This window comes from Oratosquilla oratoria, chromosome 21 (assembly GCF_046742065.1).
Source record: "Oratosquilla oratoria isolate Oo_2021 chromosome 21, ASM4674206v1, whole genome shotgun sequence".
Classification (NCBI taxonomy): Eukaryota; Metazoa; Arthropoda; class Malacostraca; order Stomatopoda; family Squillidae; genus Oratosquilla; species Oratosquilla oratoria.
In genome coordinates this window covers 50,924,101-50,937,701 of record NC_134797.1, presented here as the reverse complement: position 1 = coordinate 50,937,701, position 13,601 = coordinate 50,924,101, and the positions used below count along the sequence as shown (strand labels likewise).

At 40.5% G+C, this 13,601-nt stretch overlaps 1 protein-coding gene across 1 annotated transcript in view; it reads right to left on the bottom strand.

Annotated features, from left to right (window-relative positions):
- LOC143036918 (tektin-3-like) overlaps positions 1–13,601 on the bottom strand; it is a 51,836-nt gene that overhangs the window by 4,989 nt on the left and 33,246 nt on the right. Inside the window, exons 2-8 of the mRNA XM_076204907.1 lie at positions 11,116–11,714; positions 10,169–10,308; positions 9,630–9,711; positions 3,941–4,173; positions 3,655–3,764; positions 2,233–2,381; positions 1,060–1,282 (exon numbers count right to left, since the gene is read on the bottom strand). Of these exons, the coding sequence (XP_076061022.1) occupies positions 1,060–1,282; positions 2,233–2,381; positions 3,655–3,764; positions 3,941–4,173; positions 9,630–9,711; positions 10,169–10,308; positions 11,116–11,210 (1,032 nt within the window). The 5' untranslated portion in view covers positions 11,211–11,714. The remainder of the gene's footprint in view (positions 1–1,059; positions 1,283–2,232; positions 2,382–3,654; positions 3,765–3,940; positions 4,174–9,629; positions 9,712–10,168; positions 10,309–11,115; positions 11,715–13,601) is intronic.

Sequence of the window (13,601 nt, the reverse complement as noted above, 5' to 3'; positions counted from 1 at the left end):
GTTTACAAAATAAAAGGATACCGACGGGAGACCTCTTGGTTCATAACTAGGTCGGGTGCTAAGAATAGATAGTTAAATCAAGAAATGAATAAACAAACGGACCAAAAAATGACAGGCATTACAAGAATGTTTCCGCGTCTGCTAAATCCAATTTTGGCCTGTTGCCAGGGCTCGATTGGTTTCTGTGATCCGTCACCGCATTGATATCACCCAAGTTGGTCGATTGTAGATTGTCACCTATGGGGACACTCTAGGATCCGAGAGACTGTTTTACGCCACGTAGACTTTCATGTAAAGATAGAGTACGCATGTGCTAGGAAGATGTTGGATTGGCTTTATTTGTGTGTGTGTATGTGTTTATATTTACCTAGTTGTATCTTACGGGAAGGGGGGCTATGCTCGTTGTGTGTGTGTGTGTGTGTGTGTGTGTATTTACATTTACCTAGTTGTATCTTACGGGGAGGGGAGCTATGCTCGTGGTGTGTGTGTGTGTTTTGTCTGTTTATGGCACTATGCGGGCACCACCATCGCACTTAACAGGAGTAGAAAGAACAGAACATTTCAGTGTGCAGACCTCAAAGGATCCTGGTATGTGCTAATGAACGGAATCCGGCCGGATTTAGTCAGCCAATTTTCGCTGAAGGACATATTCATATCATGCTGTGCGTACTTGCCTACGTATTGCACAAAATCACCAACAAAGGATACAATGAAACATACCCTTGATTATCCGACGACTACGTGATTTCACTTCTCCGATAAATAGTTGAACGTCGTGTTTACCATCCGGCGAGTATCGTGTTTACCATCCGGTGAGTGTCGTGTTTATCACCCGGTGAGAGTCGTGTTTACTATCCGGTGAATGTAATGTTTACTACCCAGTGAGTGTCGTGTTTACCATCCTGTGAGTGTCGCGTTTACCATCCGGCGAGTATCGTGTTTACCATCCGGTAAGTGTCGTGTTTACCATCCGGTGGATGTCGTGTTTACCATCTGGTGAATGTCGTGTTTACCACCCGGAAGGTGTCGTGTTTACCATCCGGAAGGTGTTGTGTTTACCTTGTCCCGGTGAGCCAGGAGCCTGTTGCGGGTGTCGTTGCTTTCCCCGGAACGATGAGTGAGCGAGGTGTTGCTGGTAGACCAGGCCGACCAGATCTCCTGGTGGGTACTGGCCACCAGGGATTCGACCTCGGACCTCATGCGCTGCGAGGAGTTCCTCTCGCTCTGACTCTGCTGGATGTTCCTGTTGCTGAACTCTGTCCAGGATTCTGGAACGCTCACACTGTAAAGAGAAGGAGGAAGGAGGGAGGTCAGTAACACTGTACAGGATGTTCCAGCACATAGGGTAAAGGTGGCGTTGGCTTGGGTCACAGCTCGGCGCCACCATGCGTGAGATCACTCTTCCTTGAAATCAGAGGTTTACCTGTTCACACCAGCGGTTCGAACCGCGCGGAAACCGCGACGGTACTGCATAGTCAAGGAAAAACTACATGATTGTGTGTGAACTCTTCTATTGACTTACATTGTCATTGAACCGCCGCGGTTCAAATCGCTAATGTGAACAGGGCCTGCTGGGGGAAGGAACGAGGTGCAATTTGAAAGTGGTGGAAGAGGGAAGGAGTGGAAGGGGTGTGTGGAATGGGTGGAGGATGTTCTTCTCCAGTGCCTAGCTACCTCCCTCTGCGGGCAACGGTTGATTTGATCGGATAGGAAGACAGGAAGATCGACAGCAAACACTGAAGTCCATAATGAGGTTTGATCATGACGAAAAAAATACATGATCGAAAAATACAATTTGTTGCATTTTATTTTCATGTCACTGACAACTAAATGAAAAAAAAAATGTATACGAAAATTCGTTTCACACAAAAAAAAAACAATCTTTCAAATAATAATTTACGAAAATTTTGTTGATGGCGATATTTAATCATATTTCTAAATCACGCATGGGTTTAAGTAAATGGATAGATAAAGCAAGTAAATAAATAATCATGGTATAATCAAATTGAAGAAGAAAGGAATTTATGCAAAACTTACTAATATATTATCGATGCCAGAATTGCATTACCATCCTGTTGTCACGATATTTCATCGTATTCCTTAGCGATGCATACACGAATAAACATACAAAATAAACACATAATAATTATAGGTAAACAAACAAAATAAATGAATAGATAGGGGATAATCAAGTTGAAAAGAAGGAAATGAATTTAGGTAAATGTAACGTACGTATTGTCTATGCGTTCGATGCCCGGGTAGTAGGTAATGGCGGCGGAGTGGTTGTGCAGTCGATGGGCAGTGTGGTCAATTGTCAACGCGTGGTTCTTGTTCATCGTGTCGTGCTCCAAGTCGTGCCTTGCCGCCCGGTTCCGACTTAGCTGCTTAAAGAAAACCAAAGAACAAGAAATAAGTAGATGAAAAATAATAATAATAACCAAAGAATTAAAGGTAAATACAAAGAAAAAGAGCCAAAGAATAACAGAAAAAAACAAACAAAAGAATAACATATTAACAGGTACAAAGAAAAATAACCAGAGTAAGAGATTAAGAATAACAGTAAAAAACAAAAAACAAAAGAATAACAGATAAATAGGTACAAAGAAAAAGAACCAAAAAGTAACAGATAAATAAATACAGAAGGACCAAAAATCATAACAGGTAAATAGATACAAAGTGAATAAGTAGATAGCCCCCCCCCTCTCCCGCCGGTTCCAACCCAACTGCTTAAAAGAACCAAACGATTGGAAAATGGATGGATCTATCTATCTGTCCGTGACTGGTACGGCGGGGAACGAAATAAAATGTGTATATAAGCCCTTGTTGTCTCAGTTTTGTGTAAATTGATAAGGTTTGATGCCCGAAACTTTAGATATGTAGAAAATGATCAATCTCTTTCTTGAGTACTTTCCTTCTACACCTGTATTGTACCTGTCAGTATGGACTACTGTCTTGGTAAGAATCTTGAAGATATTGAACAGTAATAAATCAGGTCAAATACTAAAACTATGTAAAGACAATGAAAAGGAAACAAAATATGTATCAATTGTTTGGATTTTTTGGTGACATGCAAATACATTATAAGAGGCTATCTAATTACAGAAATAAGACAAAATCATACGAAAGAGGAGATAGAGAAAAGAAATAGGAGAGATAAAAGCGGTGATAGAAAATGAAGGTGACAGGGAGCCTACACCAGGAGATGCTGAGTAGTTGCGGCCGAAGCCGTCACCTTTGCCCTATTAGGCGCTTCTTGGGCTGTTGAGAGGGCAGGTAATAAACAGTCATTGCTGGGAATCGGAGAGGAGTGCAGGATTCGAAGCCGGGCCTAAGGAAACGCGAGACCAGCACCTTTCTGATGACGCCACCATCCCACTACCTCCACGCAGTGGGAAGTGAGAAACCCTTGGCAAAGCCCTGTCAGTTGTGGCAAGCCTCTTTTTTTTAGGCCGACGTTGTGTCGCTTCCCCGCCTGGCCAGGGCTGTCGGGAAACAATGCGACATAGCCCGCAGCGGGTTCCGGTACTCGAATCTAGGACCACATGTTCGGGAGTTCGACAAGACGTGGAGAAAGCAATACCCGTGGGGTCTCGTTGCCAAGGGTGTGGCGGGAGGTGGAGGATGACCTTTGAGGGTAACACTCGAGGGACTCACCTGGAGGTTGACCCTCTCGAGGAGGTTCTTCATCCTTGCTTGGCAGTCCTTGATGGTGTCCACCTCCCTCAGGAGGGATTCCTCGGGGCCGTCGCGCACGAGATCGATGCCTGGAGGACGAGGTGGAGGAGGAAACGGGCGAAGAGAGAGGAAAAAAACATATATGTCCGACCTTTTTATGGACCAAAAGGTCACCTATCGACATGTTATATCACTGTAACAGTAAAACTCTTTCAGTCGCCTATCCCCGGCCGAGAGATCACGTGACCCGCCTTCTCCTTCCTACCCTGCCTGTTCTCCCTGAAATAGAGGCACTCCTTGGTGACGTGGAACGGGTTCTCGGTGTCCTTGAGGGCCTGCTCCAGCTTCCGGCGGGAGTCGTGCAGGCGGTTCGTCTCGGCCAGCATCCGCTCCAGCTCCTGCGTCAGCTCGCTCCTCCAGTAGGTGATGTCGCTGACGCGCTCGCCCAGGCGCTGCGAACTCTCCCGCTGGGCGATGCTCGTCCGGTCATACGTGAACCTGTTCGCACGTGCGTGTGCGTGTACGTGTGTGTGCGTGTTCGTGTGGGTGCGTGGATGGGTGTGGGTGTGCGTGCGTGTACGTGTGTGTGGGTGGGGTGGTTGGTTTTGGGTGTGTGGATGTGGGTGGGTGGGTGGGTGTGGGTGCATGTACGTGTGTGTGTGTGTGTGTGTGTGTGTGTGTGTGTGTGTGTGTGTGTGTGTGTGTGTGTGTGGATGTGGGTGGGTAGGTTGGTTGTGGATGTGTGTACGTGTGTGGGGGGTGCGTGTACGTGTGTGTATGTGTGGGTGCGTGTACGTGTGTGTTTGTGTGTACGTGTGGGTTGATGGATGGGGGTGTGGGTGGGTAGGTGGACGGGTGTAGGTGTAGGTGGGTGGGTTTATGGGTGTGCGTGTGTGTGTAATGTAATCGTTAGTAGAGTAATGGCAAAATTTTTAGTGATAATAATAGTAGCATGATAATAGTATTAATAAGAGTGATTATTGCAGTAAGGATAATGATAATGATAATTATGATAATAGCAATAATCACAATGATAATAGCAACAACATTGATAACAATAATAATAATAATAATAGATACATACATATACCAAAGGCTTTTCCCCTATACAAGGGAGGTAGCCAAAAAGAAAAAGGCATAAAAACCATTCCCACCCATTCCATCCCTAAATACACTCCACTCCCCTCCACCCTCCACCCCCTCTCATCTTGGCACCTCCTGGATGACGGGTCATCCCTGCATCTTGTCCACTGCCCTGGGTCAGAGGCAGTATCGCAAGACACAGCACATCCACAGCAAGGCCGCTTCATTAGATCGGCGACCCCACCCTCTCCGTCCCCTCATGTAGAAAAGGAGAAGACGGGGAGAAATCCCTTCGGGCTGCGTCAATTTTTTCTCATACATACTACCTCACCCCCATCCCCCCACCCATTCCACCTCATGCATCACAACATCATCCATATTCAACCATTTTCCATCCACCCCTGTCTTCTGTCCTCTCCCGTCCTTCCTCAACAGACATTCCCCTCTTCCCCAAAGCCTCCTTCACCCCATCCATCCATCTCATCATAGGTCGCCCCCTCGTGTTCACTCACTCCACATCTGCCTTCCATGCCTCTTTTACTAGTCTTTCTTCACTCATTCTTTCCGTGTGTCCAAACCATCCTAATACTTTTTCATTCACCCTATCTCCCAACTCCCTTACCACCCCTGTTCTCCTCCTCACCTCCTCATTTCTCACTCTATCCAGCCTAGTTACTCCCATCATACTTCTCAGGCACTTCATCTCAAACACATTCAAACCCCTTCTCTCTTCCTCTCTTATGTTCCATGTTTCTGCCCCATACGGTGCTGTTGGCACAATCACTCCTTCATACAATGTCCTTTTAGCCTCCATTCTCAAATATCTATTCCTCATTACACTTTTTAATCCACATAATGATAATAATAATAATAATAATAATAATACATACATACATACATACATACATACATACACACATACATATACCAAGAGCTTTTTCCTCCTCACAAGGTTCCATTAACCATCCCTCCCTATCTCTTTTCTTGGCTCCTGGATGACGGGTCATCCCTGCATCTCGCCCACTGCCCTGGGTCAGAAGCAATGCAGTAAGACACAGCACATCCACAGCAGGGCCGCTTTGTTTAATCGGCGACCCCTCCCTCCGTCCCTTCATGCAGAAAAAAGAGAAGGGGGGAGAAATCCCTTCTGGCTGCGTCAAAATATCATTCACGCTTACTCCCTCACCCCCATCCCCCACCCACTCCCTTTCATACATCACAGCATCATCCATACACAACCATTCTCCACTCACCCCTCTCTTCTATCTCCTACCTTTCTTCCTCAACAGACAGCCCCCTCTTTCCCAATGCCACTTTTACCCCATCCATCCATCTCATCCTTGGTCGCCCCCTCATGTTTACTTCCCCCACCTCTGCCTTCTACATCTCTTTTACTAATCTTTCTTCACTCATTCTTCCCATGTGTTCAAATCATCCCAATACTCTTTCATAAACCTTTCTCCCAACTCCCTTCCCATTACAATAATAATATAGTGTGTGACACAAAAATGTGATGTCTTCTAAAAATTTAAATTAGCCTCCCCCCCACACCCACAGCAGGAAGAAATCCCTGACCCCAGATTCCGAATTCCCCGTTTTTTTAAACCTATGAAGACTTGGTTGAATAAAATCGCCTGGTGTCAGCCAGAATAAATATATTAACCTTTTATGGTCGACTGGTTTTATTTTGAAGAACACCTGATATCTTATTTTCAGGTTCATTGGAATCTTTTGACCTCAGAGGGCACGGGCACAAACATATACACACACATGCGTGCTAACTTTGGCTTTAATCCTCATTCAACGTTTGGCTGCGTGTGCTTAGCAATGAAGCTGCCGACTAAGCAGAGGGCTTATTTATGCTTTCCGAGTCAGCTGAGTTGTGAGTGGCGGAACCCTAAAAAATTCTAATCTTCTGTTCGTCGTGAACTTGGGGTTTCGATGCTTTATATATATATATATATATATATTTATATACATATATATATATATATATATATATATATATATATATATATATATATATACATATATACCTGTATATATATATATATATATATATATATACATATATATATATATATATATATATACATATATATATATATATATATATGAGTAATTCGCTAGTGGACAGCGACATCAATCATAGAAATTATCTCATATATATATATATATATATATATATATATATATATATATATATATATATATATATATATATATATATATATATATATATATTCTAAGGAGGAGTACAAGAAGAAACTGAGAGAGGAGTGGGAGGGAGTGAAGGATAGAGTAGAACTAGAAGTGGAGGAGGAATGGGGATGGTTCAAGGAGGGAGTCACAAGGTGTGCAAAGATGGTGTGTGGAACAAGGAGGACGGGAGGAAATAGAAGGAAGGGTAGTGAGTGGTGGGATGAGGAAGCAAAGAAGGTTGTAGAAGAGAAGAAGCGAGTATTCACAGATTGGTTACAAAATAGGACGAGAGAATCATATGAGAGGTACAAAGAAAAGAGAAGTAAAGCACAAGATAAAGGAGGCAAAGAGGAGAGAAGATGTAAAATGGAATAAAAGTATGACAGAAAATGTTGAAAGTAATAAAAAGGTGTCCCGGAAAGAAATTAAGAGTGGAAGAGGAGGCGAATCAAGTAGAGAAGAAAAGTAAAAGGTACAGATGGAGAGATGATAATGGAAGAGAGAACAGTAAGAAAACGATGGGTAGAGTATTTTAAGGAGTTGCTAAATATGAAGGAGGATAGGGAGGGAAAGATAGTTGCGGTGGAATGCGCTAAGAAAATGACAGTGATGAGTGAGGAAAATGGAGGAGAAATAAGGAAAGATGAGATGATGAGAGATTAAGATGATGAGAGCAGGTACGGCACCTGGGTTGGATGGGTGTCATATATAATGTCTAAAAAAGGGAGGCAGAGTGATGGTGGACTGGCTGGTGAGGTTATTTAATGTTTGTTTAAAACAGGGTTGAATCCCGAAGGACTGGAGGGGTGCCTGTATAGTTCCACTTTACAAGGAAAAGGGGAACAAGTGTGAGTGTAATAGTTTCAGACGGATCATTTTGTTAAGTGTAGTTGAGAAAGCTTATGGGAGGGTTTTGATTGAGAGGAATAGGAGAGGAACAGAAGAAATAATTGATGAGGAACAATGTGGATTTACGACAGGTAGGGGTTGCGTGGATCAGATTTTTGTGGTAAGACAGATATGTGAGAAAGCTTTAGGAAAGGTAACTTTTTTTTTACCTTGATGGGTTTGGAAAAGGTTTATGACAGTGTAGACAGGAAGGCACTGTGGGAGATATGCTATATGGGATAGGAGGAAAGCTTTTAAGAGCAGTCAAGAGTTTTTACGAGAGTAGTAGAGCTTGTGTTAGAATTAGAAATGGAGAGAGTGAGTGGTTTGAAGTAAAGGTGGGACTTCGTCAGGGACGTGTTATGTCACCCTGGCTGTCCAATTTATACATGGATGAGGTGGTGCGAAAGGTAAATGCAAGGGGTGTGGGTTAGGGATTGGAGATGGTTAAAGAAAATGGAGAAAAGTGTGAGATAAGCCAGTTGTTGTTTGTTGACGACACTACGCTTGTGGCAGGATCAGAGGAGGGGTTGAGGAGGTTAGTAACAGAGTTTGGGAAGGTGTTCGAAAGAGGGAAGTTGAAGATATATGTGGGTAAAAGTAAGGTGATGAAATGTACAAGGGGAGAAAGTGGCAGCAGACTGGAAGTGAGTATTAAGGGAGAGAGACTGGAGGAAGTGGATAGTTTTAGATATTTGGGTACGAATGTGGAATGATAGGGAGGAGTGGAGGTGGAGGTAGAATGTAGATTGAAAGAAGCAAGTAAATGCATTGAGGGGTTAAAAAGTGTAATAAGAAATGAACATTTGGAAATGGATACTAAGAGGAGATTGTATGAAGGAGTGTTTGTGCCGACAGTACTGTATGGGGCAAAAGCATGAAACATAAGAGAGGAAGAGAGAAGGAGTTTGAATATGTTTGAGATGAGGTGCCTGAGAAGTATGGTAGGGGTTACTAGGCTATATAGCGCGAGAAACGAAGAGGTGAGGAGGAGAACGGGGGTGGAAAGGGAGTTGGGAGATTGGGTTGATGAAAGAGTATTGGGATGGTTTGGACACATGGAAAGAATGAGTGAAGAAAGACTAGTAAAAGAAGTGTGGAAGGCAGATGTGGAAGGAGTGAACATGAGGGGGCGACCTAGGATGAGATGGATGGGGTAAAAGGGGCATTGGGAAAGAGGGGAATGTCTGTTGAGGAAGGACGGGAGAGGACAGAAGATAGGGGTGAATGGGGAACGGTTGTGTGTGAATGATGCTGTGATGCATGAGGGGGGGTGGATGGGGGATGGGGGGTGAGAGAGTATGTGTGAGAAATAATTTGACGCAGCCCAAAGGGATTTCACCCCATCTTCTCCTTTTCTGCATGAGGGGATGGAGTGTGTGTGTGTGCGGGGGGGGGTCGCCGATTTAATGAAGCGGCCTTGCTGTGGGTGTGCTGTGTCTTGTGCAGTGGGCGAGATGCAGGAATGACCAGTCATCCAGGAGGAGGCAAGATAAGAGGGAGAGAGGTGAATGGGTGGGAGTGGATTTTGTCTTTCTTTTATTTATTATATGTATGTATTATAGTATTGACTTCTTTGAAAGATGCATGCAGGATATGTTGTCATTTTGTTTTCCTTAATTCAGTTTTTTCGCTGAAAAAATAATTTTGTTTAAGCAAAATTAAACAAGAATTCAGTGGACAACTTGCCCTACACATCTTTTGCCCACAACGATAGAAACGCTGGTGAGCTGTTGTACACATGACCACCACCAAAAGCAACAACAATAAGAAGAACTCACCCTACAAGACGCACCGCATCGTCCCTGATCCGCTCCGAGGCCCCACGAGTGTTGTCGGCATCGCTGTAGTTGCTCATGTTGTCTGCAAGTGAGATAGTACACATGGAGGCAGTGGTAGATCTTATTCTATTTTACTTTTATTTAATTTTAATTTAATTTAGTTGATTATTTTATTTTTATTTATTTTATTATATTTCAATTAATTCTATTTTGTTTTATTCTATTTTAATCTAGTTAATCATTTTATTCTTTAATTCTATTTTACTCTATTATATTTTTCAATTATATTTTATCTTATATCATTCTAATCTAACTGATTATTTTATTCTTTATTTCTATTGTACTTTATTACATTTTATTTAGTTATATTTTATCTTATATTATTCTAATTTAACTGATTATTTTATTCTTTATTTCTATTCTACTTTTTTACATTATATTCAACTCCATTTTATATTATTTCTATTCTTCTTCGTCATATTTCATTTTATTTTGTTCCTTGTTCAGTCGGCTGGTAATATAAAGCTATTTTGACATACTCTGTGCCCAGTCGGCTGGCGTGTAGCGCGTCTGCATTGTCGAAGTCGCTGAGGTAAAGATGTTTGGGAAGCGAACCGAGTCCAGAACACGACTGTCCGTTGGGTACGCTCGACTCAGCGTCGGCGGCACCAAGGAGAGACTATTTCAGAAAAAAATAAAATAATAATAATAATAATAATAAGAAATAAAATAAATAGATAAATATATATATATATATATATATATATATATATATATATATATATATATAAAGACTGAATAATTGAACAAGTAAATTAATGAAAATGTATGCGATTTTTTTTATTGATTAATTTATTTATATATGCATAGTGTGTTTAGATTTGGTTAGTTTTTTCGTCGATAAATTTAGTCATGTTTCTTTTTGGGTCAGCGTGGCAGGAAATGTGTGTCTCAGGTCAGAGATAGATAGACAGAGAGAAATAGATAGATAGACAGGATAGAGGTACCCAAATAGTAAATACAAACACATACAAAAGTGATCTTCCATAGTTTTCCTAGCAGGTTTTGGAACCACCTGTCTGTGACTACTGATTCCCTATCAGTGGCGGCGCCAGGGGGGCGGGGGCTTGGGGGGGCTTTAGCCCCCCAAAAAAAGTGGTCAGCCCCCCCATTAACCCCCCAACTGAAATGAGCAAATTGAAAATTTAAAACACCCATTGAAATAATTTTATTAAGTGGAATTTTTAATTGCCAGGGCTAAATATTTGTCAGCCATCAGTGCTAGCCCAACCATTAAAACCCTCCCCTTCTGAAATGAGGATAAAATATGTGTATTATCATATTACTATTAGCCCCCCAAAAATTTGCTCAGCCCCCCGTTAGCCTCCCCAACTAAAAATTCCTGGCGCCGCCGCTGTTCCCTATACATAAACAACTAAATGAATATATAAATAAATACAATAAAATTAAGTAAAACAACACTGACCTTTGTTCGAATGGTCTAGTGTCCACAGTCTTCATGGCCATGGTCTTGTTGAGAGCCGACGGGGGCTGGTGGTGCATTACAGGAAGTCCCGCCATCTTGATAACGTTCGAGTCGATTCCAAGAAAGTTTCAATTTTTTTTCCTTGATTGTGGATTTTTTTCTCTCTTCTCTTCTTTTATTCTGTGTTCTTTTATTTTCTCTCGTTTATATTCTATTATTTTCTTTCTCTTGTTTATATTATATTTACCTTTTGTTCTTTTATATTTCTTCTTTTCTTTTCTATATGTGTATATTTTCTTATCTTTCTCTCCTTTCCTTCTCTTTTCTTTTAGTTCACTGGGCACTATTTTCTATACACACTTGATTTGCAACCTAATACGATATTTTCTTATTGTTTTTTATTTTTTCTCTAATTGTTTCTCTTCTGTTTTTAAACGGCACTTCTTTCTCTCCGTCTTTATTTACAACCAGATATCTTTCTTTACATATATTTACAATTTTTTCTTAATATTTTCTTTTAAATATATTTCTTTCTTCCTTTCTCTGTTTTATTCTTGTGTACTTTTTCGACTAAAACAGTTTGACACTTCCCTGTCAACCTAGGAGTAGTAACACCAATATATATTTTGGTCCATCAAAATCTCACCATTGCACCACGTCCGCTAGTGTGGCTTTGTTCATCCGTTGCGAATATTTCAAGGTTGTTGAGTCTTAATGAGTGAACGAATAAAGAAATGAATAGATGAATGAATGGTTGTAACAATGGATGTGAGTGAATGAACAAACGAATGAATGAATGAAGGAATGTGTGAATAAATGACTGGAATGAATGGATGTATAAATGAATGGAATGAATGAATGTATGAATAAATGAATGAATATATGAATAATTGTAAGAATGATTGAATGTATGAATGAATGAATGTATGAATGAATGAACGAGTGTATGGATGAATGGATGAATAGGTAAATAAAGGAATGATTGAACTGATGAATGGATGAATAAATGAATAATGAAACCAATAAATGAATGGATAAATGAACGATGAAATGAATGAACGAAAGAGTCCTCGACCGACATAATGGAAGGATGAGCCGCCGAACCTCTTTGAATTCGATTCCTCCTAATCTGACTTGGTGGCACTTTGGACATCATCATCATCATCATTATTATTGTTATTATTATTATTATTATTATTATTATTATTATTATTATTATTATTATTATTATCATATATATTAATACGATAGCGTGTGTGTTATTTTGTGTGTCACGCTTCATGAATGTTTGAAATAAGGCATGTTTGTTCCGTAGACTTTATTATTATTATTATTATTATAATTTTTATTATTATTATTATTATTATTATTATTATTATTATTATTATTATTATTATTATTATTATTATTATTATTATTATTATTGTTGATATTATTATCATTGTTGTTGTTTTTGTTGTTGTTACTGTTATTATAATTATTATTATTATTATTATTATTATTAATACCATTACTATTATTATTATTATTATTATCATTATTATTGTTGTTGTTATTGTTGTTATTATTATTATTATTATTATTATTATTATTATTATTATCATTATTATCATTATTATTATTATCATTATTATTATTATTACTATTATTATTATTATTATCATTATTATTATTATTATTATTATTATTGTTATTATTATTATTACACGATAGCGTGTGTGTTATTTTGTGTGTCACGCTTACATCAAAAGCAACGACCTTCCATGGTGTCGAAGTTCTCGAAGCTGCCGAAGTTCTGGAAGGTGCCAAATTTCTCGAAGGTGCCGAAGTTCTCGAACGTGCCGAAGTTCTCGAAGTTCTCGAAAGTGCCGAAATTGTCGAAGGTGACGAAGTTCTCGAAGTTGCCGAAATTCTCGAAGGTGCCAAAGTTCTCGAAGGGGCCGAAGTTCGCGAAGGCGCCAAAGTTCTCGAAGTCGCCGAAGTTCTCGAAGTCGCCGAAGTTCTCGAAGTCGCCGAAGTTGTCGAAGGTGCCGAAGTTCTCGAAGGTGCCGAAGTTGTCGAAGGTGCCGAAGTTCTCGAAGGTGCCGAAGTTCTCGAAGGTGCCGAAGCTCTCGAAGGTGCCGAAGTTCTCGAAAGTGCCGAAGTTCTCGAAAGTGCCGAAGTTCTTGAAGGTCTGGAAGGTCTCGAAGTTCTGGAAGGTCTCGAACTTCTGGAAGGTCTCGAAGTTCTGGAAAGTCTCGAAGTTCTGGAAGGTCTCGAACTTCTGGAAGGTCTCGAAGATCAAATAATAATGAAGAAAGAAAATATGGACAGCTCTATATAATTGAAACAAATGAAGCATTAAATCTGAGGTCAAATGCTAATCAAAATTCTAATTGCTTATATTCAGTTTTCGAAAAAAATATCTCAAGCAATGGTCGATAATCTTTATGTAGGGGCATATAAAAACATGAGAACTGTCGAACTTGAAGAGCAACAGAGAGCTA